This window comes from Meles meles, chromosome 15 (genome assembly GCF_922984935.1).
Source record: "Meles meles chromosome 15, mMelMel3.1 paternal haplotype, whole genome shotgun sequence".
NCBI lineage: Eukaryota > Metazoa > Chordata > Mammalia > Carnivora > Mustelidae > Meles > Meles meles.
Genome location: NC_060080.1, coordinates 30,964,408 through 30,991,489, shown reverse-complemented (window position 1 = coordinate 30,991,489; position 27,082 = coordinate 30,964,408). Strand labels below are relative to the sequence as shown.

The 27,082-nt window shown below is 37.5% G+C and overlaps 1 protein-coding gene across 3 annotated transcripts in view; it reads left to right on the top strand.

Annotated features, from left to right (window-relative positions):
* ATL2 (atlastin GTPase 2) overlaps positions 1 to 27,082 on the top strand; it is a 58,019-nt gene that overhangs the window by 4,359 nt on the left and 26,578 nt on the right. For 2 of the 3 annotated variants that reach the window (XM_045979192.1, XM_045979191.1), the window contains exon 2: positions 21,669 to 21,913. The exons of the other annotated variant lie outside the window; for it this stretch is intronic. In XM_045979192.1, the coding sequence (XP_045835148.1) occupies positions 21,669 to 21,913 (245 nt within the window). The remainder of the gene's footprint in view (positions 1 to 21,668; positions 21,914 to 27,082) is intronic. 3 annotated transcript variants of the gene reach the window in all.

The following is a 27,082-nucleotide window of genomic DNA, read 5'->3' as shown; positions in this document are numbered from 1 at the left end:
TCCCAAGGAGATAGTGTGCACTTTTGACTTGGGGTTTAGTTTTCTGGCCAGTACAAGTAGGATTTAGGGGATTCCTTGTTAATGAACCAGCTTAATAAAAATTATTCATACAAGTTATATTTTTGTTTATGCTCTAAGTCACAATAACCAGTAATTCTAATAGCTTGGTGAGCTGTGTAAATTTATGAAAGATGCTTGTCAAGGATCTATAGTACATTTCCTCTTTTTATTGTGGGGGCAGTGTTTTTTTTTAATTATAGAGAAGTCAAGATAGTGCAATGGGAAAGAATGAGGAAAGGAATCAAAAGCTGAATGACTAAACTCTCTGAGCCTTGAAGCCCCTCACACATTGCAGTGATAGTAATCCCGTAATAGGACTGTTGTGGGAAAGAAATGAGATAGGTACAGATGTTTTATAAATTGTAAAGCTGTCTGTGTGTATGAGACTGTAATGCTTATGTAAGAATGTGCCTATTTGACTACTTATGCTATTATATGTATATATGTGCATATTTCCTGTCAGTTTCTTCTCTAATTTTTTCCTCTGCAATGTAGACAGAGGTTTAGTTTGGGCAAGGGTGGTGGGTAAATTTTTAACTACCTGTAGAATGCTGATAATGTGTTCCTGATTAGGGGTATTGCAAGTATTAAATGTGATAAAAGTGCTTAACCCAGTGGCAGACATTCTGTTGATGGTAGTATTACTATAATGTGTCGTTATTTTGAACGAAAAGTTAAATTTCAAAATACGTGACTTGAAAAACCTTTGTTTGGTTTTTATAAGATAAAAATAAACATTCAGGGGCGCCTGGGTGGCTCAGTGGGTTAAGCCGCTGCCTTCGGCTCAGGTCATGATCTCAGGGTCCTGGGATCGAGTCCTGCATCGGGCTCTCTGCTCAGCGGAGAGCCTGCTTCCCTTCCTCTCTCTCTGCCTGCCTCTCTTGTGATTTCTCTCTGTCAAATAAATAAAATCTTTATAAAAAAAAAATTCATACTTCTCAGCTGTCTTTCAATAAACTTGCACTTCAGAGAATCAATCATAGCAAAATAGTCTTCTGAAATTGTTTATTTCCAGTATAGGATTCAGTATGAAGTAATTTCTTAAGGTCATGGCAGTTTTCAAGTAGAGTGCATTTACCTTTCAGGTAGTAAATGTGCAGAATCTAACTGCAGTCTGTTTTGTACAAAAATGCCTAAAGAATGATTGACTTGAAAGTACACAAATTGTGAATCCCATTAAAAGCTTTTTCCCCCTCACCTGTAATGATTTAGTGTCCTGAATAGTGATTAGGATATATTTTAACTTTTGAATTCTGTAAACTTATTTTGATCTTCAGAATGGATTTAGAATGGAGGGCTGGATTTTAATACTAGCTCTGTAATAACATTTTTTCCTTCCTGGTAGGTAATAATCTGCCATAGCAAACTTAAAGGTTTTTTGTTTTTGTTTTTATTAAATAGATAATCTGTGAAGGCACAGTAGAAACCTTAAAGCCTTCTATAAAGAAACTGTCTTTTAAAGGGGGGTGGAATTGGCATGCTAAATGAGCTTCTCATTTCATATTTGAATGAATGGGTTTATGAGATATTAATTTTTTTTCAAAAAAATTTTTAAAGGATATCATTTATTTATTTGACAGACAGAGATCACAAGTAGGCAGAGAGGCAGGCAGAGAGAGAGGGGGAAGCAGGCTCCCTGCAGGCAGAGAGAGAGGGGGAAGCAGGCTCCCTGCCGAGCAGAGAGCCTGATGCGGGGCTCGATCCCAGGACTCCGGGACCACGACCTGAGCCGAAGGCAGAGGTTTTAAGCCACTGAGCCACCCAGGCGCCCCTATGAGATATTAAAACTTGGATTAAGTTTACTTTGATCAGAAAGGGGGGGTGAGTTGTTTTTGAAGTAAGTTGTAGAGAAACTTTGACATGAATCACCCTTAAGATTTTTTTGAACTTAATTTCTAATCACATCTTCAGAAATCACTCTTTTTATCAGCACTTTAATTTTAAAATAGATACTACAATATGATCTGCGGAGTTTGTTTAGAGTTGAGAGGATTTTTATTGAAGGAGAATGGCAGTTGCCTTGCGTATTGTTTCGCAAATTCAGAAATGTAGGCTAGGAGTTCTCAGAAAGGTTGAACAATGTTACTGATGCCAGAAGTCTAACAATTCGATATTAAGATAGAAACTTACTGCCTTTAAATTACAGTTAAACTTATTATTGATCAGAGCTTGTGATCATGGCTCTTAATCTGTTATAAGTCATAGGTAATTTATACCTAGTGAAAGTTTTAAATTTTTTTTTTTATTTCAAAAGCAGTAAATCTTTGTAGACATTTTGGAAAATACAAATAAAGAAGAAAGTAAAAATATCTACTAATGGTAAGCACTGCTAGCATTAGGGTATACATCTTGTAGTTTATATCCTTTTTTAATGCATAATTTAATGTTTTCTAAATTGGGATCTTACTGTAATTTTGTAATTTATTTTTCCATTCATTGTATTTCCCTTTGTGATTAAATAATCTCTTCAACATGATTTTTATTTTATTTTATTTTTTTAAAGATTTTATTTATTTATTTGACAGACAGAGATCACAAGTAGGAAGAGAGGCAGGCAGAGAGGGAGGAGGAAGCAGGCTCCCTGACGAGCAGAGAGAGAGCCGGATGTGGGGCTCGATCCCAGGTCCTGGGATCATGACCTGAGCTGAAGGCAGAGGCTTTAACCCGCTGAGCCACCCAGGCGCCCCTTCAACATGATTTTCAAAATGGCATTGTCATACTAAACTAATTCTTCATCTAGATACAGGGTTATTTTTTTGTGAATAATGCTGGCTGCACATTTATGTAGATAAATCTTGACCTTTAGGATGTTTGAGGGCATCTGGGTGGCTCAGTGGGTTGAGCCTCTGCCTTCCGCGGTTCGGGTGCGGCTCGGGTCGTGGTCTCAGGGTCCTTGGATAGAGCCCCGCACAGGGCTCTCTGCTCGGTGGGGAGCCTGCTTCCCCCTCTCTCTCTGCCTGCCTCTCTGCCTACTTGTGATCTCTCTCTCTCTGTCAAATAAATAAATAAAATGCTTAAAAAAAAAAAGTATATGTTTGTACCATCTGTACCTTTCAATATTGAAGACGTGTCAGCCAGTCCATTCAGAAAGTTCTGATTTATCTTGTGTTTGTTTGGGTTAGGTTTGTACTTGTTTGCAAATACTTTGTTTACAAGTGGGTGTTGTTATTTAAAAATGAATGCTAACACACAGGTAGAGGATCTTACTGTTGCATTTGTATTTCTTTGATTACAGTTGATGTTTAAATTTTAATATGTCAACTGAATATGCATTTTTAAAAAAGATTTATTTATTTATTTATTTGACGGAGAGAGCACAAGGAGGCAGAGTGGCAGGCAGAGGGAGAGGGAGAAGCAGGGAGCCCGATATGGGGCTTGATCCTAGGACCCTGGGATCACGACCTGAGCGGAAGGCAGACACTTAATGACTGAGCCACCCGGTGCCCTGAATGTGTATTCTTTTTATTAATTGCATTTTCATCTTGGACCATCTCTCAGTGTTTTCCTTACTGTTTTGTAAAAGTCCTTTTGCACATAAGGGATTTTTTCATATTTGACTTTTTAATTTTGTGGGTATATTGTGTTTTTGAAAAAAAATTTTTAAATGGTTCCATGAGTATTTTCTTAAATAAATTGGCAACTTTTCAACTTACTGGTGCTAGTCTCTTCTGAATTTTTAGGTATGCTGCCAGAGGGTGGTTTTTTGTTTTTTTTTTTTAACTGTTTTGAATTCTTCCTGAAGAATTTTTTATTCCTCACTCTTTAATGGCAGACAGTATGGTCATCTGTTTTGGTGCCCAGGAGCTTGGTATGCCTTGTTACCACCACTAATACTTTGGAAGTTTAACATGAAAAGATAATGTCTTAAAAACACTTGTCTTGTTTTGAGTGTACAAAGTTATCACTCCTTCAGGGTAAAGACAGTTTTTTTCGGGAGTAAAGAGGTGGAGGAGGGCAGGCTGATAGAAGACCATTTTTAGACAAAGAACTGGCTTCTTCCCCTTGATGTTATCAGTTGACGTATTGAGCCACCTACCTTATGAAAGGGCTTTTCAGTTGCTTGTAATGAGTACCTGTGTAGAAAAGTGTAGGAACAGAGCCCCGTTCTAAGCTTTCATGTTGTTGGGAGATCAGATAGACCTTATGCATATTTGTTAGTAAAGTGTATCATTAAGTTTATTAAGTTCAGAAGTAGGAATTACTGTGTGCTCGTGTTACTGAGGAAGACTTCAGGGAGGAGGGTGGGCTTTGTCAGACCGTGAAGAATGGGTGGGTCTTAGGAGGCAGAGAGTAGGGGATACCACTTGTTTGAAGATAAAAAGGCAGTATGTGGTAAGGTTTTTTACAAAATGGTTTAAGGATTTGTCTCTCCTTTCTAAGAATTTTTCAGAAGGGATACTTAAAAAGGATTTAAAAGCAGTTAGATAGAAGTAACTGAAGGATCAAATGGTGGTAGAGCATGTGCAATAAAAAGAGAATATGGGCTGTTTTTGTTGAGCAAAGAACTGTTGAGCAAAGCCAAGTTGAGCAAAGAACTGTTTTAAATAACTGGATGATTCCTGGAAAAACTGTCTGAATAGCCCTAAATGTGACTTCTTAAAAATTATAGAGATGTGTTCCCCTACTGGTTTTTGAGCATCTCTCTTTTTTTTTTTTTTTTTTAAAGATTTTATTTATTTATTTGACAGACAGAGAGCACAGGTAGGCAGAGAGGCAGGCAGAGAGAGAGGAAGGAAAGCAGGCTCCTTGCTGAGCAGAGAGCCCGATGCGGGGCTCGATCCCAAGACCCTGGGATCATGACCTGAGCCGAAGGCAGAGGCCCTAACCCACTGAGCCACCCAGGCGCCCCTTGAGCATCTCTTTTATCTACTGCAAGGAATCCTGATGTGTATGTACTCTAAAAGTTGCCAAACTAGAGAAAGGATAAAAGGAAGAGTATAATGAGAATCTCTTGAGTTTCTTACACCTTTTGTTTTTTCAAGTTATTTCAGATTAGTCACATATATCTACTTGGAAGGATTGTCTGTTTTGCACTATTCCTTTATTCTTACAGCTCTTAGTAGGAATTTTGCCTGTGCTTGAGTGTATACTTCGTTTTTTTAAAGTGCTGCTATAGGGGCATCTGGGTGGCTCAGTTGGTTAGGCATCTGACTTTAGCTCATGTCATGATACCAAGGTCCTGGGATTGAGCCCCTTGTCAGGCTCCACACTCAGTGGGGAGTCTGCTTGTTCCTCTGTCCCAGCCGCACCCCACCTTGTGCAAAACCCTCTCAGATAATCAGTTTTCTTTCGTTCTTCCTCCCTCCTTCCTTTCTCTCTTTTTGTCTTTCTTAAATAAATAAAATGCTGCTATAATGAGCCATCTAAGGTAGAGAGTTGTGGCAAAATGGAATGTACATCTTATTTCCAGAGTCTTGGCAGATAACCTATTTGAGATTTATCATAAAAACCTTACTCTAAATTTAAGCCTGGATCTGTGTGTGTGTATTAATGACTCCTTTGCTAACTGATTATCCCAAATTTCAATAGCTTTTCTGGGGATTTAATATCTTTAACTCACTGCTGAGATAATTTTGGGACCAAAAGGGAATGATTCAGTGGTTTGCCTGAGTCAAGGAAACCTACTCTGGTTTTGATGGATACCTGATCCCTGTGTTAGAAAACCTTAGAGTAACTGCCAAAATTACTTTTGGAAATGGAAATGTAGTGTATTGTTGTTTTATAAAGGCTTATAAGAAAAGAATATGTTCCTTATAGAAATAATGGAATAATTTAGTGTATCCTGTTGCCTAGTTCAAAGGGGGATGTTGAAGAGGAACTGGCTAGCTCTCACATGCATTGCTTTTCATTTTTATTGTCACGTCCTGACTTTGGGCTTCTCACCTTATACTTAGGCTCTTCTAGTTACTTAATATCTGATTTCCCTGTTTTTAGATTCTCATCATACTTCTTACACACTCATCACTATTGGTTTATCTCTGCAGCACAGCTGTGATCCTGTCACTCGTCTGCCTCAAAATTTTCCTTGTCTCTCAGGATAATGCCTAGTTTTCTTAGCCTAAACTTTGAAGGTTAGCCTTAATCTGATATTCAGGGCTCAGAGAGATGCAGCCTTCTCCAGAGGATGTCTTCATTGATAACACTAGCGAAATAATTTGATGTAGTGCTTTCTTTACTGTTCTTTTATACTTGTTTTTGTTGGAGCCTTGAGAGTAAGGACTGTTATCAGCAAATTGCATTTCTCTGGTATCAAGTATAGTGCCTTGCTCTCTAGTTACTACTAGCTTGAAGTAGGTGGGGTGGGGGACCTTCCTCGGTTATTGATGACACATGTATAGGTGTACCATATGAAACAATGAATTACACATTTATTTACATGTAAATATATATGCATATCTTACCAAAGATGGGCAAATATAATTTTATTGCATCTCATATTTTAAAAGTCTCCAGTTTAAAATTTGCCCTTCTAGAAAGCTAATGAAGAGAAAAAAGATTATTTCCCACATGTTGGGGGATGGTATAAATGCTTTACCGACTATATAAATAAATTTTGACAAAGAAATTTTTGGAAAGGTGGAAAAGTAGCTGTATGCTAAGATTTGTTATAAAGGAGATAAATAAATCCCCCTTCTTCTTTTCTTCTTCTTCTTTTTAAACAAATTGTGGTTTTGGTAACTTTTTTCCAGCTTTCTAGATTTCTTGAGCAGGTAACAATTCAGCTCTGAGTTTATTCAGCAAACATGCTCATTTGGCATAGTTGGAAGATGATGGATTTGACAAGGACCTGAGTGTGCATACAGATTAGATTACTTAGGAAATACATGTCCTTGCAGATTGCTTAATCTGAACCTCATAGTCCTCCTTTATACAAACAGGGAAACTCATAGTTTACCAAACAAAACGACTTTGAGGATTAAAGGGGTATTATGTAGCTATTAACCTGGAATAAACAGTGTTTTTCCCTCTTCTATAGTGGAAGGTACACCTAAAATTATTTCATACATTATTTCAAAGAGTGAGAAAGTTACTAATGATGTTTTCACCCATTGTCCCAGATACTATGACTTCTTTCAGTTCTCTGCCCAACTGTTTCGTTATTAGAGAAACTTAGCCTGATCATTCTTTCATGAAGTAGCAAGCCCCTGTTCCATATCCTTTAACCTGCTTTTTCTCTGTACTATACATAATACTAGCCAGTGTCATTTATTTGTTTTCTTTTTCCTCATCTTTAGGATGTAATAAACTCCTAAGGGCAGGACTTTTTTTTTTTTTTTTTTAAATTTGTTCACTAGTGAATTTTGCAATTCTTAGAACCTTGTTGTGGGTGTTTAGTGAGTGTTTGTTGAAGGAATAAAGACTTACGCACTCCTACTTCTAGTCCTTTAACCCCCTTGTGTCAGAATGACCTTGGTGCTGGTTAGTGGGGTGCTTTTACAAATTTAGGTTCCTGGACTCCGCTCCTGATTAGCTGAATCAGCTCTGGAGTTGAGGTCCAAGAGTCTGTATTCCAAACAAGCCACCCAGCTGGTTCTTAAGCTTTAGTGTACATGGAACTCATTGTGGTTTTGGCTAATTAAATATTGTCAGTATAACTCAGATCCACGTATAATTAAATTAGAGCTAGACTGTGCTATAGCAGACATTTTTTTTTAATTCCTGTTGATCTATCAAGGAAGACATGTGTATCTGTAGTTTTAATTATTTTGGTTACTCTATTTTTTTTGTCCAGGACTCCAGTTTAATCCAGGACTTGAAGGATCTAAAAATCTCAAATTTTAGATGTTTATCAGTTAACCTTTCCCAGTGACACAAAATCAAACTCGTTAAGCCCACACATAATCTTTACTTGTCATTTTTTACTTTATAAGGATAGATAAACTGATATCAGGGATTTGTTTTAAGTGATAAACATCTTCTCAGAAATAATGGATTGATTTGTGTCTCCTTTCCTATGGCTATGCTACTGGGGAACAATGATTTTTTATAAAAATTATCCTGTAACATTTTAAGTTTGGTATAGAGGAAACAGCATGGACTTGTTATAAAAGCCCAGATAGACGGGCTCTCTGCTTGGCGGGGAGCCTGCTTCCTCCTCTCTCTCTCTCTGCCTACCTCTCTCCCTACTTGTGATCTCTGTCAAAAAAATAAAATAAACAATTAAAAAAAAAAAAAAAGCCCAGATAGAAATCTTTTTTTTTTCCCCCCAAAGATTTTATTTATTTGTCAGACAGAGATCACAAGTAGGAGAGGCTGGCAGAGAGAGAGAGGGAGAAGCAGGCTCCCTGCTCCATCCCAGGATCCTGAGATCATGACCTGAGCTGAAGGTAGAGGCTTAACCCACTGAGCCACCCAGGTGCCCCCCCCCCCAATAGAAATCTTGATGCATATACTGCTTTTTCTTTTTAAAAAATTTTGTGCATATTTCTAATCTTTGAATTGGGGATAATTGCTAAATTGCAGGGTTGTTGAGGGGGTTCCTCTCACGGTGCCTGGCCCAAAGTCATGGAGTCATTCAATAAATAGAAGAGACCTTTTCTGTGAAGTAAATTCTGAAGTAATCTAAAAGTCTTCATTAAAAACAATTGTAACGTATTTCAAACTTATAAAAAATGATAGGAAAATATTACAGATGTCCAAGCGCCCATTGCCTAGATCTAATGCGTAGTATTTACCCTAATTGCTTTGAATCATTTTTAAAGAGAAATAAAATGTCACTTTACAAGTTGAAGGGTTCTCCTAACATCTTTTTCTTTTCTTCCCTTCCTACATGCGCGCGCGCGCGCGCGCGCACACACACACACACACGGACACACACACACACACCCTTGAAGTTGGCATATATATCTTTTTTTTCTTTTTTTTTTTAAGTAGACTCCATACCCAGTATGGAGCCCCAGTGTGGGGCTTGAATTCACACCCCTGAGATCAAAACCTAAGCTAAGATCAAGAGTTGGATGCTTAACCAACTGAGCCTCCCATGCACCCCCTTACATGTATTTTTAAAATAAATGATACACAGTATTGTACTTTATTTAACAATTTTTAGTAAGTGGCCCAGAGGATGTACTTGTGATTTGTTTTTTTCATTCGGTTTTAAAGTTTATCCATGTATACACACTTATATCTTATTTATTAATTTTGGCTTTCTATTTTTTAGATTGTTTCAGATCCTCCCCCACCCCGCCCCATTTCTAATAGTACTTCATGGACAAGGAAACTTTTTTCCCCTGTTCATCTGTGTGTAAGAATTTCTTTAGCATATAAATAACTTCCCTAAAAATTAATTTTTTCAGTATTGTGTACTCTGATTCTTTAAAAACTAGGACTGCAGAACAAAAGTGTATCTTCCCCACCTCCCCCCCTCCAAAAAAAGTGCTTAAGAACAGATGCAAGACCCCTGGGGTAACTTGGGTGAGATTTTCTACAGGACTTAACTTGAGAAAGAAATTGAGAAAAACCCTTGTTGCTGATCCTAAGTAGAATTTTTCTGAATTTCTGTGTTGTTGCTTAAGAGTCCCCTGAGCCGTTATTCTAGCATCTCTTAACTAGCTAACAAAATTGACTTCATAAACTGCATCCTCATTTAAGCTATCTAATTTAAATTAACTTCAGTTGAAAATTTTTTTCTTCAGAGTACACTTAAACATTTTCCGAAGGGTATGCTTTAAGAACTGCTTAATATTTGGTGATAAGCTTTGGGGAAAATACCTTGTGCTTGTACATTTGTAATCTATTCTACATTTTTCTTAATCTGTTTAGATAAATTCGTAAAAACATTTTTATGCCTCAGTATTCTTTAAATGGGAACAGCAAAAATTCCGTGACATCAGTGCTGGTTACTATGGAAACAGTAGTTTTCAAGTGGAAAATAATATGTGAATCTTTTAAGAAAACAATTTTTGTGTATCTCTTAATTTGACAGTAATGAAGGAAGGAGATGAATTACATTAGATACTCTTTAAAAACATTTTTAGCAAAATGATTAGCAAAAGGGGAAAACCTAATGTGGGAAAGTATCTGATATCTGACATTGTTAATAGGTCTTCTGAAATCTTTGAAGTTTTTATTTTTGCAATTTGCATTGTAGTTTTCGTTTTATATGGAGAAGTTTAACCTTGTGAGTTTTTTTGTTTTTAAGATTTTACTTACTTATTTGACAGAGAGAGAGATCATGAGTAGGCAGAGAGGCAGGCAGAGAGGGGGGGGGAAGCAGGCTCCCCACTGAGCAGAGAGCCCGATGTGGGGCTTCATCCCAGGACCCTAAGATCGTGACCTGAGCCGAAGGCAGAGGCCTGACCCACTGAGCCACCCAGGTGCCCTAACCTTGTGAGTTCTTATTAACACTATTTTATAGGAACAAATAGTTAAAACTTGAAGTCCCTGATGCTGCGTCTCTTTTTCAAAAAAAAATACTGTATTATCGAAATCCAAGTATGTGTTGGTCAATATTCTTCTTTTGGGCTGCATCTGTCTGGGGGAGGGGTGAGGGAAGCCCAGCACTGTTATGAAAGTTCCCCCAGGTGAACTGATGGTGTTGTGATTTGTTTTTGGTCTGGCCAAGTCTGACCAATCTGACTTCAGATTTTGTTACTGGTCTGACCAACAGACCAATAATTTTAAACTCCAGCTATATATCATGTCACATATTAAAACATTTTCTACATTTACATTTTTAAAGTAGGGATGTCTTTGTTCACTGCCTTTTTTCACCTTACCCAGAATCCTCAGTGGCTAGGTTGGAGTGGTTAGTTAATCAGAGTATTAGCAGTCTCTCAGGAAGGATACAGGATTATAGTTTAGCTTGAAAACTTTTTCCTTCGGTAAAAACATAAGAAACTACAAAATAAAATTAGTTTACTTACTAAACATATGTAAAATACGGTGATTCATGGTTCTCCATTAGGTTCAGAAACCAACAGTGCTGGTATCAATCTTGAAGTTAGAAATGTGCAGTTTTAGGCTCCCCTCCAGATTTACTGAATCAGAATATGCATTTTAACAAGGTTCCCAAGTGATTCATATGCATGTTAAAAGTTTGAGAAGGGCGCCTGGGTGGCTCAGAGGTTTAAGCCGCTGCCTTCAGCTCAGGTCATGATCTCAGGGTCCTGGGATCGAGTCCCACGTCGGGCTCTCTGCACTGAAGGGAGCCTGCTTCCCTCTCACTCTCTCTGCCTGCCTCTCTGCCTACTTGTGATCTCTCTCTGTCAAAATTAATAAATAAAATCTTTAAAAAAAAAAAAAAGTTTGAGAAGCACTGCTGGAGAGGAAAATCACAAAATTAATAAGACCTAGCCCAGTTCTTGCTGCAAACGGAAGCCTAGTCCTTTGTTTTCCTTTTCTGTAAAATTAGTGAATTTGGCTGCCTGATCTCTAAAGCCCCTGTGAGTGATATATTAGATATAATTTTGAGTATTGAGGCTAATTTTTAAGTGTATATATTAGAACTTTAATGTCCTCATGGGTCTTGACATAGGTATTCTGGGAGGCATATGCATAATCTGTTGATGCCTTAACAGATTGTGGAATTTATAGGAATAACAATAATAATAAAATGTCCTACCTCCCCAATATAAAAAGCTGTTTTGAATTCTTTAAGAAAATAAGTATTAGTAACTTCCCAATAACCTTTTTATTTCCTAATCAAAATATTTTGGCAAGGTGAGGTAATGGATTCACAGAAATTCATTCACAAAGGAGTACATTTGTCACCCATTGGAGACACTCAGAATTATATTTTCCAGTTCCTAAATTCAGGTCAAGAGAAAACAGATTTTTCTAAAGATTTTTATTTATTTATTTATTTTTAAAAGATTTCATTTATGTGATAGAGATCACAAGTAGGCAGAGAGGCAGGCAGCGAGAGACGGGGAAGCAAGCTCCCCGCTGAGCAGAGAGCCCAATGCGGGGCTCGATCCCAGGACCATGGGATCATGATCTGAGTGGAAGACAGAGGCTTTAACCCACTGAGCCACCCAGGAGCCCCTATTTATTTATTTAACAGAGAGAGAGATCACACATAGGCAGAGAAGCAGGCAGAGAGAGGGGGGGAAACAGGCTCCCCGCTGAGCAGAGTGCCCGATGTGGGCCTCAATCCCAGGATCTTGGGATCATGACCTGAGCCGAAGTCAGAGGCTTAACCCACTGAGCCACCCAGGCACCCAAGAGAAAACATTTTAAATGGAATTTGAAGAGTGTCAGAATTGACGGACAGCTCTAGTTTTTCATCCCATTGGAGTATAACCTTCATGGGCAATACTCCTTGAAGTGGACAATACTATTTACAATATTTTTGTTCTGGAAAATGACCAATAAATTGGTTGTATTGCTTTATCCTCTTATTTATTAAATGGAAGTGCTAAGGGGGGGTGTGGTTCGGCACCTGGGTGGCTCAGTCAGTTAAGCATCTGGGTTGATCTCTGGTCATTATCTTGGGGGTTGGGCTCCCTGCTCAGCTGGGAGTCTGCTCCTCCCTTGCCCCAGCCCCTCTCTCATGAATGAATAATATCTTAAAAAAAACCCAAAAGTGCTAAGGGGAATAGGCTGCATTGATTTTTTTCAAAATCTGCCTTGCTGAAATAATTTACATAAAATTCACTGATTTTTGAGTACAATTTAATGAGTTTTGATGATTTTGTAGTTGTGTAGGCCCCACCACTGCCACCATCATGATACAGAGCATTTCTATCATCTCAAAAAACTCGTTGCATCCTTTAATAATTACCTTAGCTTGGGCTGCTGTAACAGATTACCATAGACTGGATGGCTTAAACAGACATTTATTTTTCAGTTAATGGAGACTGGAAAGCCTAGGATCAAGGTGCCAGAAGATTTGGTTTCAGTCCTCTTTCTTGTTTGCATATGGCTGGCTTTCTGTGTCTTCACAGGGTGGAGAAAGATCATTCTCTAAAGTCCCTTACTAATTCCATACATGAGGGCTCTACCCTCAAGACCTTATATTATCACCCCACAGGCCCCACCTCCAAATACCATCACATCCGGGATTAGGGAGGGCTTCAGTATATGAATTTGGGGACACATACACATTGAGTTTGTAGCAGTAGTCAATTCTCTTCCCCTGTCTTCAGCTCCCGGGAGCCAATGATATGCTTTCTGTTACTGTAGTTTCACTTTTTCTAGAATTTCATATGTGTGGGTCCTTTTACTTAGTATATAGCTTTTTAGATTTATCTGTATTAGTGTGTATTTTAGTAATTCATTTTCATTTCCAAGTAATAGTTCATTGTATGGGTTTAACACAATTTATGCATTTTTCCGGTGAATGGACCTTTGGGTTTTTTCCAGTTTATGGCTGTTATAATTAAAGTTGCTATGAATATTCATTTTCAAGTCTTTTGTTGTCATATGTTTTAATTTCTCTTTTAAGTACCTAGGTGTATGATTGCAGTTTGTATGGTAAATACATGTTTAACTGGGGCTAGAGCATGGGACTCTTGATCTTGGGGTCATGAATTCAGGCCCCACGTTGGGCATAGAGATTATTTAAACTATGTTTAATTTTCTATAAGGTATTACCAAAATGTTTTTCCAAGTGATTGTATCATTTTGTACTCTTAACAGAAATATATGTGAGTGCCATTTGTTCCCCACCAGCTGTTCTGTCAGTCTTGCAAATTTTAGCTGTTAAGAGTGTGTAGTGGTATCTGATTGTGGTATTAATTTTTGTTTCCCTAACATCTAATGGTATTGAGTATATTTTCATGTGCTTAATGACCATTCATATGTCTTCTTTGAAGTGCTTATTAAAATCTTTCATCCACTTTAAGCTGGAATTTGTTCTAGGGGGTGCCTGGGTGGCTCAGCTGGTTAAGCATCTGACTTGGACTCAGGTCATGATCCCAGGATCCTGGGATCTAGGCCTCTGTGTCAGGGGTCTGCTCAGCAGGGAGTTTTCTTGTCCCTTTGCTGCTCCCCATGTGTTATGTGCATGCATGTTCTCTCTCTCTGTCTCTCTCTGCCTCTAATAAAGTCTTTAAAAACAATGGAATTGCTCTTATTGAACAACTAATTTTTTATGTATTCTGAATACAGGATTTTGATTAAGGATTTTACATCTGTTCATGAGGGCTATTTGGTTGGTAGTTTTTTCTTGTAATGTTTTTGTCTGGTTTGGTATTAGGATAATAATACTGTCTTCATAAAATGTTTTGGGAAATACTCCTTTTTTTTCCCCCCTGTAAGAGTCTTTGTAGAATTGGTATAGTTTCTTCCTTAAATGTTTTTTTTTTCCTTCCTTAAATGTTTGGTAGAATTCACCAGTGTAGCCATCTGGTCCTAAAATTGTCTTTTTAGGCTTTTAATGAATTTGATTTTAAATCTCATTTTTTTTTCAGTTTTCCCTAGTAAAGATTAGTACCTACTTTTAGTTAGCCAATTGATAATGAGTTTTTTAGGGTTTTTGCTTTCAGATTTTATGAGGCAAGGATTGATGAGTTTAGATGAACTTTTTTTATGGGGAATTGGGTTGATGGGAATGGTAGAGTAGACAGAACTTTACAAGTGCTTGAGGTTGTGTATTTTTTTTTAATTTTTAAAATTTTATTATTTTTATTTATTTATTTTTTATTTTTTTATAGACATATAATGTATTTTTATCCCCAGGGGTACAGGTCTGTGAATTGCCAGGTTTACACACTTCACAGCACTCACCATAGCACATACCCTCCCCAGTGTCCATAACCCCACCCCACTCTAACGAGACATTGTGTATTTTTGAAAACTTTTTTTTTTTTTTAAATTTTTTAAAGCTTTTATTTATTTATTTGACAGAGAGAGATCACAAGTAGACAGAGAGGCAGGCAGAGAGAGAGAGAGAGGGAAGCAGTCTCGATGCTGAGCAGAGAGCCCGATGCGGGACTCGATCCCAGGACCCTGAGATCATGACCTGAGCCGAAGGCAGCGGCTTAACCCACTGAGCCACCCAGGCGCCCGAAAACTTTTTTTTTTAAAAAATCCTCCATGGCACTCCTTTGTCTCTCCCAATTATTAAAGGGCTGTGGAAGTAGAAGAAAGGTTGAGAAAGCTGTGTTATAGAATCTTTGAGACTTTTTTTGTATTTCTAATAGCACTGACCTGCGTCTCTGTCTTTTGTATTTGGATCTGTTTCATCTCTTAATAAAACCTTTATTAGCCTCACTACCTTTTTTACTTTTTTTTTTCCCCAAGATACATTTATTTGAGAGAGAGCATGCTCATGAGAGGGGGGAGGGGTAGAGGGAGAAAATCTCATGCAGACTCCCTGCTACACTTGGAGCCCTACACAGGCCTCAGTCCCATGACTCTGAGATCATGACCTGAGCAAGAGTTGGGCACTTAACCAACTGAGCCACCCAGGCACCCCTAGCCTTACTACTTTTTAAAAGAAACTTTATACTATGGAAATTTTCAAATATGTGTGGAAATGACGAGAATCACATAAGGAACCTGTGTATATACATCTGCCAGATTCAGAGACTATCAGCCTAATAGTGGTAGTGTTTTTATCTATTCTGTAGCCCGCTTCCCCATCAGATTATTACGCCTTTGTGGTGCCTGAGGTGTTCATAAGATCTTTCCATCACAGCTGGACCAGAATGCCAAAGTATCCCAGTACTGTACATTTTTGGTGTCTCTGTTCATCTTTCAACCCTGTAGTAGCAGCTTTCTGGTAAGCTTTGCATAGTGTTGTGTTCCTCTGTACCTGTGAATCTTCTGGGCTGTACCTCTGCACAGCTTCTTTTTTTCTCTTTTGTGTGTAACAGGTTCCAACTGCTTTAGCAGTACTGAACTCAGATACTGTGCTATGGTTCCCCATGCTATGTTTAGGAAATTGCTTCTGGGGAGAGTGGGAGGATAAGTGAGAGATGGGCGTGGTGATCACGGGGCTCACCTTGTGAGTTTTGTTCTATCAAGGGTTACTCTCCTATGATTATTGTCCATCCTTGAAAAAAGATCCTCATATATTTTGCTTAGTTTTACAGTTTGTGGCAGAGGGCCAACAGTTACTCTAATGACTGGAAGAGAAAGTCCCAAGTGTTATTTTGTTTTTGTTTTTGTTTTTTTCTCTGTAAGGTACTTAATGTTTTTAAAAACAAAGCAAAACAGAATTGGGGGTGAGTTGTAACAGTTTGTGATCTGCCTTTTTCCCACTTATTTTATACTGATGTCTTAAATATCCTTAATATCCTAAGTGTGTGGATGTGTTTTAAGCCATCTAATATGTCCACGTGGTTTAAAAGAACTGATTGGTCTATTTCCAGTGGAGTTCCACACTCAACATTAGTTTGTTTTTTTTTAAAGATTTTATTTATTTATTTGACAGAGATCACAAGTAGGCAGAGAGGCGGGGGGGGGGGGGGGGGGAGGATGAGGAAGCAGACTCCCTGCAGAGCGGAGAGCCTGACGTGGGATTCGATCCCAGAACCCTGGGATCGTGACCTGAGCTGAAGGCAGAGTCCTCAACCCAGTGAGCCACCCAGGCGTCCCCTCAACATTAGTTTTCACTGCCACAAATAATGCTGCTCAACAAACTTGTTCATCTTTGTTAGCATCTTTTATTTTCTTATAAAATTCCTACAAATAGGTTTGCTATGGTATAACCTCTTTAAGGCTTTTAAAAATATGTGCTAGAATAAACTTCTGAATACTTAGATACTGTTTTTATTTGGTTATAGAGTATAAATATTGAGGGCCAAGTACCAGACACAAAAATGCTTTTGTCAAACTAATTTTTGTAAATAGTGAGTAGACTGAACCATGCTACTTTCCATGCAGATTGTTTTACATTTTTAGTTGGAATGTGAATAATAACTTAAAAATATACTTTTCGTTGCATTTCATTTCATTTGAAAAGTGAATTACCCTTTACTTGGTTCTCTTTCTACAAGTTTAGTTTGGGGTTGAAATAATCTAACATTAGTAACATTTTATTGTAATGCAGATTTGTAGCATCTTTTTATTGCCTTAGCTTATAATTATGTTGGAAGCTGGCAGATGGATCTAGGTCAGTCCTGAAGTGTAAATTTTGCCATTGGAGTATATGCTGAATGTATGAATTTGGCAGATTTAAGATAAAGTATGTTTAAAGAGCGATCAAAAAGACAAGTGTCTTTTTTTGTAGATTTCCTTTTTTAGAGCAGTTTTAGGTTCGCAGCAAAACTGAGTGGAAAATACAGACAGTATGCATGTTCCCTAGTCCCCACACATCAACAGCCTTCCTGCTCCAGACCAAAGTGGTACATTTGTTACAATTTATGAATCTTCATTGGCTCCTCATTATTACTCAAAGCCCAGTTCACATTAGGTTTCACTATTGGGGTTGCATATTCTGTGGGTTTTGACAAATGTATAATGCCATATGTCTATAGCATTAGAGAGAATAGTTTAACTGCCCTAAAAATCCTCATGCTCCACCTGGTCATGTCTCCTTCCCCCTCAACCAGTGACAACTACTGATCTTCTTTACTAAGGTAAATGCCTTTTTGTAAGCCTTGTGACATATACGTTAAGTATGCTAGCATTAGGGCATGGGGAAATATTTGAGGAACAACTGATTTTCTCTAGGTAGGTATCTTTCAGCTTTGACCTTGAAAGATCCATTTGGGAGTTGGAGTGGGGGAAGAACTGACTTGGAGCAGTGAATCAGGAAAATTTATTGCAGGTCTAAAGTCACCTTCAGTCATTTTTTGACACTAAAAAACGGAAATAGAATTAAAATCACTATTCTCTGCATAACATTTAACTTCAGTTTAAAATCTCAGAGTAATGGTAAATTTAAAAAGATTTCCAATTTAGGTAATCACTGTATTATTAAGGTTTACAAGTAGTCTAATGAAATGTATATTACAATTATTCAGTTGCTTGTATCAGTGATGAATGAAGTATACTTTATCTGTGGTTAGTACAAATTTGGTAGAGAAATCATGATGGGGGAGTAAACTTAGTGAACCATGTCATTGTGCTTCATCATACCTTTGAAATGTGTGTGCGGCACTTCACTTCAGAAGTCTGTAGACTAGAAATGGTGACGATGTGTAGACATCTGCTGCCTGTATATCTTAGGTACCTATCTTTATCCATGCTAATCAAAACTGGCTACATGGTAACTATAGTCAACTAATCCAGGTGAAATTTCAAGTTAATAAAAATTTCCTTCCAAGTGGTTTGTCTGTTTTATTTTTCAGAGACTAATGCTTTTATAGTAGGAACAGGACTGTTTGTTCTTTTTTTTTTTTAAAGATTTTATTTCTTTGACAGACAGAGATGAGAGGCAGGCAGAGAGAGAGGAAGGGAAGCAGGCTCCCCGCTGAGCAGAGAGCCCGATGTGGGGCTCTATCCCACAACCCCGAGACCACGACCTGAGCCAAAGGCAGAGGCTTTAACCCACTGAGCCACTCAGGCGCCCCTGTTTGTTCATTTTTAATAAAATCTGCAATCCAAATTGGATCATGATGATATTTTAGCATACTTTATTCATTTTAGGTTTTTTAAAATTAGTGTATTACTTGGCAGAACTTCATACTTCTAATTGTAATTTTGTAATAAATATACTACTTTTGAGTTGCCGGAAGTATTTTCCCAAACTAGTTATGTGATTGTCACATTTGCCCATAAAATACATAGGGGCAGGTATAAAACTCCTGAGTAAAATGTGTAAATTTCATCCAATCAAGAAGTATTTATTAAGCACCTGCTAGGTGCCAAGCACTGTTCTGGGTGCTGGGAGACAGAGTGGTCAGCAGGGTGCTTGGGATCCTTACTTTTGTGGTACATATATTTTATGGAGGGAGAGATATAAGGTACACATGTAAACAAATAAAAAAGGGTTATTTTAGATACTGAGAAGGACTGGGTGGGGGAACCCCCTGTTTTGTTAAAGTGATGTGGAGGGGTCTAATTTAGACTGAGTAGTCAAGGAAGACCACATTTAAGAGATAATACTTGAGGGTGCCTAGGTGGCTCAGTGGGTTAAGTCTCTGCCTTCAGCTCAGGTCATGATCTCAGGGTCCTAGGATAGAGCCCTGCATTGGGCTCTCTCCTCAGCAGGGAGCCTGTTTCCCTCTCTCTCTCTCTGCCTGCTTGTGACCTCTCTCTCTGTCAAATAAATAAATAAAGTCTTAAAAAAAAGGTGTAATACTTGAGCTGAGACCTCGATGATGGAGAATTAAGCCCCCTGAATTTCTAGGGACAGAGCCTTCTAGACAGGGGGAAACAAACAAAGATTCTAAGGTGGTAAACAGGTTTGGCTGGTTCAAGGAACAGCTAAAGGACTAGACGTAGGAGCCAGCTCACACAGGACTGTGGAGGTGATGGTAAGGAACTTAGAGTTTGTTTTGTTTTTTCTCTCTATTTTCTAGTTGTAGTGGGAAGCTAATTGAAGGTTTGAACAGAGGATTGATAGTCTAGAGGGGGAAACATATAATAAATAAGTACGTATATAAATATTCAAATGATGAGTGGATAAAGATTGGGGGAGTATAGGAGAACTAAACTTGGTTAGGAGCCTCAGGAAAGATATTCCTGAGGAAATGATGTTTAAACTGAGACCTAAAGAATAAGCATGAATTGATTAGGGCAGTGATGTGGAAAAAAATATTCTAGACAAAGGAATATCATGAGTGAAATACGAGTCTAGAAAGAGCTTTAATAGCATAAGGATCTGAAAAAAGGCTAGTGTGTCTATTTTAGCTTACAGAGGTGAGAGTAGCACCAAATGAGGCAGGAGAGATTTGGCAGTGAGTATAGGATTTTATAAGACATGTGTAAGATTTTGGTTGTTAATCCTCTGTAACAGTGATTTTAAGGAGAATAATTTAATCACACTCATATTTACCTGTATTGTTTAGTTGCTACTTTGTGGAATTTAGACTGGATTAGAAGAGGGGGCAAAAGGGAGGCCAGTTAGGCACTGCTCTATATTTGTGTGCCATTGAAACTGGAAGTGATAGTATCCCCTTTAATTAAATATTGATTGCTTTTTCTTTCAAAGATTCTCCTTTGAAATCGCTTGTGCTTTATATCATCACTGTTCGTAGCACATTTTGAAATAGTGTTGCTACTTTTGCTTTGTACAGGGAAAGGGGCTTTGTGACATGGAAGTAAAGGCTCTTAGCTTTTGCAAATCAAGTAAGCTAGGTATTTCTTTCTGTAAGGAGAAAAAAAGTCCATTAATGTAGATAAATAATCTTTAAGAATAGTGGTTAGTTGGATAAGGTGTTCTTGGATTGTGGGCTAATAATGTTCCACTCCCCAGTAGACTGTTTCCTGGAAGAGAAGGGACTGTCATTGCATTGAACACAATAGATACTGTATGTCTCCATAGATTGGAAAGGGGCATTTAGTAGACGGGTTCAAGGGGAGAGTCTTCTAAAAAACGTTGATGTGGGAAAGGGTAATAAATAAGGTCCCCCAGGAGTAAGTTGTTACTGTGTGGGATCAGGCCATTGATAGGGAAGAAAGCCAGACAAATGGGTATAGACTCTGAAGCCAGCTATTAGGTGTTTTTGTTTGTTTTGTTTTTAAAAGAGCAGAAACCTACACTTGAGGAACTTGTCTCTGCTGTTTCATGTTTTATAGTTATTACTATTGAGTAAAGTTCTTCTGCAAAGGTTACCTTCCTTTAGTGTCCTAGGTAAACAAAGGAAGAGTTTATATAGCTGTTTTGGGGAGTTATGTGATTTTTGAAGTGGTAGCTGTGGTCTCTGGTGAAAAAGAGCCCAGAAGCTGTTGAAACTGTAGGATAGAACTCTGTACCTCACTGACTGTTCTTTTTGTGTTTTCCATTAAAATACTAATCCTGGACTTTGCTTTAATAAGGGAAGTGTGCTATTATATTACTCTTAGGGACTTGTTAGCTTTACCAGATGTGTGAGTTTTAGAAACTTCTTAGGACCTTAGCTTAGCCATTTAAGTTTCACAGCAAACAATATTACATTTCCTGTTTTAATCTTTGTAATTTAGAGTAATTTCCAAGTGGTACCCACAGGGAAAATTGGGTTCTGAGTTATCGGGTAAAATCGATCCCCCAGCCTCCCTTTACACAGATCACAGATCCAGTTTCTGTGTGCATACAGTAGCAGAAGTTGTTTATGGAATAGTGCGTGCTCCAGAAATAGCTACCGTTCACATTTAGCTGTTAAGACTTAATAGTAGAAAAAAAAAAGACTTAATAGAGGCTGTATTCAGTATTGCTGCTTATCTGTATATATAGTGGGAAATCTTAGCAATATTCTTTTTTTAAAAGATTTTATTTATTTGGCAGAGAGAAAGAGAGAGATCACAAGTAGGCAGAGAGAGAGCGGGAAGCAGGCTCCCGGCTGAGCAGAGAGCCCAATGCGGGGCTTGATCCCAGGACCTTGAGATCATAACCTGAGCTGAAGGCAGAGGTTTAACACACTGAGCCACCCAGGCCCCCCCTCTTATCAATATTCTTGATCCTATTATAGAGGGAATGAGAAATCCAGTATGACTTGACCATCACATTTTGTAACTATTTTTAGATGATCTGGAATAAGGGGGAAGTTATTTGAAATTTTGTTTAGTTTTGATGCTTTAGGAGAAGTTTGTACTGTAGGAATTCAAGTAACCGCTTTCTCTTGTTTTAATTCTAGGTGAGAATTATGAAGATGATGACCTAGTAAACTCTGATGAGGTTATGAAGAAACCATGTCCAGTGCAGATTGTTCTTGCTCATGAAGATGACCATAACTTTGAGCTCGATGAAGAAGCTTTGGAGCAGATATTGCTACAGGAGCACATACGAGATCTTAACATAGTAGTGGTATCCGTGGCAGGAGCTTTTCGTAAAGGGAAATCATTTCTACTGGACTTCATGCTTAGATATATGTATAACAAGGTGAATAGTGTCTTTTAAATTGAACCCAGTTAAAAACAACCAACCTTGTTTAAAAATAATAGACAAAAAACAGTGAGAGCTGTGTCTTTAATTTTACAAAAATCCAGTTCTTGCTAAGACTTCTCATTAAGACAGTAATCTAAGTTTGTTTGAGTTTTGATTCTTCTCATCTCCGTAATTGCTTTTTGCTATAGTACACGATGATGCATATGATGGAGCATCTGCTGTAGAGACATTGTCGCTCCAACCTGCAGTGTCTTAAGTATACCCCAAAGTCTCTGATGTACTGCTCATTTCTCCCTTTTTGTTATTTCTTCACATCTTCCCCTTCTTGATCACCTTTCCAACAATGTGTGAAGTAGGCTGATAGAAATTTTTGTAAAAGTACACCTGTGCTCTTCAAATAAGTCAGCTTTAGTCACTATTACATTTTGAAATAAAGTCCAGTTCCTTAGTGTGGCTTCCAGAGCTTTTCATGATGTCTGAGCTCTGTCAGGTATACTATAGTTTTTGCAGTTGCTCAAGTGTTTCATGTTATTTCTCAAATGTTGGTGTATCCGTGGCTAAGCTTTGTATAGCAAGCCTTCCCTGATTTTTTTTTTTTTTTTTTAAAGTAAACTCTATGCCCAACATGGGGCTTGTACTCACAACCCTGAGATCAAGAGTTGCATGTTCTATGACTAAGCCAGCAGGTGCCCTGAGGCCTTCTCTGATTTTTAAGACTATCTTATATCCAGCTTTCATGGCACAAGTTATTTGTTTCATTGATACTGCTTTAGTTACTTGTTTTTCCTGGCCAGTTTAATGTCTGCCAGGAGGGAGTCTTACCTTAATTACTACATCTTCCTCACCTAACACATTAATTGGCCCATAGTAAGCATTTATTTTCTGTTTTGACCAATGACTCTCCCTTTCTCCACAGATTTTTCACTTTTTAATGGTACTAAACAACTGTTATTTCCCTCTCCCTCCCTGATTTTGGCTTTCTCCCTTGAGAATAAAAGCAAAAAATAATTTCACTTAAACGGAGTGTTCTTCTAACAGTTAAGAGTTGGGTTGAGGGGGTGAGAATTTGATAGAGACAAAGAAGGAGGAATTAGAAATTTGGAATGGAGTACTTAGGAGGAAGAAATTTCTTACAGGGGGCGTTTGACATTCAGAAACTACATGAAGATGCTAGAAATAACACTTTGACAGAATTATGTAATTGTCTAAACACATGTCAGGGTGCTCACCTTTAAGAGTTCTGTATCAGTCTGTAACTGGGTGTGTATCTGCCCTAAGGTAAGTAACAGGGTAAACATTCCTAGTTGATTTTCCGTTGTCATAGTATTTGCTTCAGACACGGTCAGGTATGCCTCAGTATCAAGAATGTAGTTCAAATTAAATAACACTGTTGTGTATGTTTAGCAGATTGAGAAAGATTCAGTAATTCATCCATTTAGACTTGATTATTTCTCACAGTTTTACATCTGAAATAGAAAAATGAATAAATAGTGACATACTCTTTTTTAAAGAGTGTCCATTTAAAGATGATAATTGAGGTTCTAACTCCTTAAATTAGCTTGTGTATATTGTGTGTGTATATATGTCTGATCTGTTTAGTGCAAATGTATTTAATTCCAAGTGGGTCACAGACAAATGTTCAAAGGGGAAGAAAGCGTAGATCACTTGCCTAGCAGTGACAGATAAATTTCACCTCAGGTGCCATTTCTGAATCCATCTCTGATCTATTAGTAGTGGTTGTTCAGAGGGGGAGTAGCAGCCCACACAGTGTCATGTTTTTGCAGTCTCTGAAATAATGCTTTCCCTTTTCCAGGGGAGACACTGGAGCCACAGGAAGGTTATGAGGACCTGAGTGAGGTTATATACCTAGTTAGTGGCCTTTAAGCTGAAATGTTGTTACTAATTTTCATTGATAAGGTTTCCATATAGAATTTCTGGTATAAATAATAATACTCTGTTAATTAAAAATGACATCAAACATTGTCTGATTTTTGGGATAGCATGCCTCTACTTACACTGATTCAGTGGTGGGTCATGCTTTTCCTCTGAGAATGAAAGTATAGAAGGAGAAGTCACAATGGTTAGTTTTGAATTTATTTCATGAACCATATCTGCCTGCAAAGGTGGAATGCCAGCTGAAGAAGGTAGGAGATGAGTAGTGGCTTATACTGACTTTGTATGTCCTCTTTATTGACCTGAGTCAATTTATGGTAAGGGTGCAGTTCACTAAAGGAGCTAAATATAAATATTTTACTTTGTGATTTAGAAATAGATGACTGTTTTCATTTTGAGTAGTTAATAAAGTAATAATACAGGTTTAAATATGGGCTCGTTTCTGTTGGACAAAAATGAAAACTTCAGTATTTAAGTTATTAAAACTAAGAATATTCTGAGGTGTTTACCAAACATTTCCAAATTATAGGGAAATTCTGATTTTTAGGTCTCGTTCTTACGAAGTAAATAGCTTCTTACACAGGTGTTTTTTTTTTTTTTTTTTTTTTTGGTTCGTTTTTTTGAGTTGCCACTTGTATATTGAAAATACATTATCAAAAGTATAGGAGGAAAGAAGTTAGTCTTCTTTTGTAAGCTTAAGAGGCGAACTAAACATTTTTCTAGAATAAAATCACCTCGTATATTGGAGTTGAGCAATTACTATAGTTAAACTTATACCATGAAATACAAGATATGAGAGGGTTACTAAAATTGCTAATTCTTGAATTCATAATGTGGGAAACATTTTGAACATATAAGGAATGTCATATATGAGGAATACCACAGAAATTAAGTTATTGTTGGTGAACCTAATAATTTGTAAGTCGAATGTTTATCGCTTGTAAAAGTCATTCTCAAACTACAAATGAAATAATTATAAAAATTTATGTGAGAACTATTAGGTCTAGTATGTCAGTATTTATTTATTTAAAAAATTTTATTTATTTGATAGATCACAAGTAGGCAGAGAGGCAGGCGGCCGGCCCTGCTGAGCAGAGAGCCCACTCGGGGCTCAACCCCAGGCCCCCGCGATCATGACCCGACCCGAAGGCAGAGGCTTAACCCACTGAGCCACCTAGGCTCCCCTAGTATGTCAGTATTTAAAAAACCATGATTTCGTTTATAGAAGTAGGGAGTTACACAAGAGAAGATGAAAATCTGTAATGAGAGACAGAATAGGTGGTAACGGTGGGAGAGAGGATGACTTCTCCTTGCTAATTAAATGTATATACTCTCAAGTATTTTATGCCTTTGCCTTTCTAATGCTGATTTGGTTGTTGGGGGAATAGTTCAGGTAAATGTTTTTTCTTTTTTTTCCTGAAGTATAATTTATATACAGGGAAGTACCCAGATTATAAAAGTGTATAGCTTGCTGAAATTTTACATATCTATATCTATCTATCCATCTATCTATCTATCTATCTATCTATATATATACTCCCATATTACCACTACCCAGATGAGGATATGAACCTTACCCTCCACCTTGTTATATCCCTTCCATTTAATATTTACCCCCCAGCTCATATCTACCCCAAAAGGTAACTGCTATTCTGAACTGTCATACCACAGACTGGTTTTGCCTGTTTTTGAACTTTACATGAATTAGTCATCCTGTAAGAGTTTGTGTTTTGTTACTTCTGATCAAAAGTTATCATGCAAAAGTAATTTCAGTTTCAGGAATCAGTTTAGGAAGGTCAAGACTTAATTTAGAATTAAATTATGTCTATAAAACTTAATACTTGGGACATATTAAACATTAAGCAATGGGGACAGCTGCTACTGAAAACTCTTCTGGATAGAATCTTAATTCTGTATAGGGTTGCTTGCAGTTTTATATCATTCTCTATTTTTTAAGAAACATTATGAAGAATTTTTAACACATGTAAAAGTAGATAATAGTGTAATGAGTGCTCATGTATTTACGTTATCAACTCAATCTCATTTTATCTAAACCCCAACTCATTCTGTACCTTATGTGTTGTTTTGAAGTATGTCCAGATACATAATTTTATTTGTCAATATTTCAGTATATATCTCTTTAAAGATAAGGGGTCTTTGGACATTACAGTAATATCATACATAAAAGCAAATTCCTTGTTAGGTAATATAAGGGATCTGCTTTCCAGTTGACTCAGATGTTTTAATTTTAAAATTTTTAACAGTTTGTTTTGAGTCAAGATTGAACCGAATGAGATCCACATCGTGATTGGTGGCCTTTAAAGCATTTTTAAACTCTTTTTAGGCTTCCCTCCATCTCTTTATTCTTGGCAGTTAATTTGTTGAAGAAACTGGTTGTTGGTCTTACAGAGTTTCCCTAGTCTGGATTTGCTGATTTTTATTCCATTGGTATACTTTACGTGTTCCTTTGTCCTATGAGTGTTAAAGCTGAGGACTTGATCAGACTCAGGTTTGACTTTTTGGTAAGAGCAGCTCATAGATGATGTATTCTTCCATGAGGAAGTATAGATTATCTTTTAAGATAACAGTTTTTGAATCATTACTGAATTATAGGTATTCTGATTACTGAGTATTTAATAGGTACTGTCTCACTCAGTATTCACATTAACCCTATGTGGTCTTTTAGTATTTCAGCTTCATGGTTGTAGAAACGAGTCACAAAGGACATACCTGGCAAGGGTAAGATCCAGACCAGGCCGTTTGATTCCAAAGTCTTTATTCTTAAAACCACTATATAAAATCATGTTGGGTCCCTTTCCATACTTACACTGAACTGTTCTTTTATAACAGTTCTTTTCAGTGTTTACTTCAGTAGTTGAGACAGACTGACAGAAGTGCATGCATGCTAACTTGTTTTGCTCCCCACTGGTATCTGTGCTTAATGAGTAGAGTTTTGACTCCATTTATAGCATAATTACCAAAGGCATTTTAAGGGAAACTATATGTGGTTTTTTATTTTTTATGATTTAAAGAGTTGTTCCCCGAATGGCTTCCAGAGATCAGTAATAAGAAATACCTTTAAGGATCATATGGGCTACTGCATATAATTTGCCAAAAGCACAAATATCTCTAACTTGGCCATATCAGATGTTGAACTTGATTTCATCTTTTTTTCCTAAGGCTAACAATGTCTGAGATGTGAGACTTGTGGGAGATGTGTGAATGCATGGAGAAAAATTTGGTTTGTTTCATGTTCTTTTCTAAGAAGGA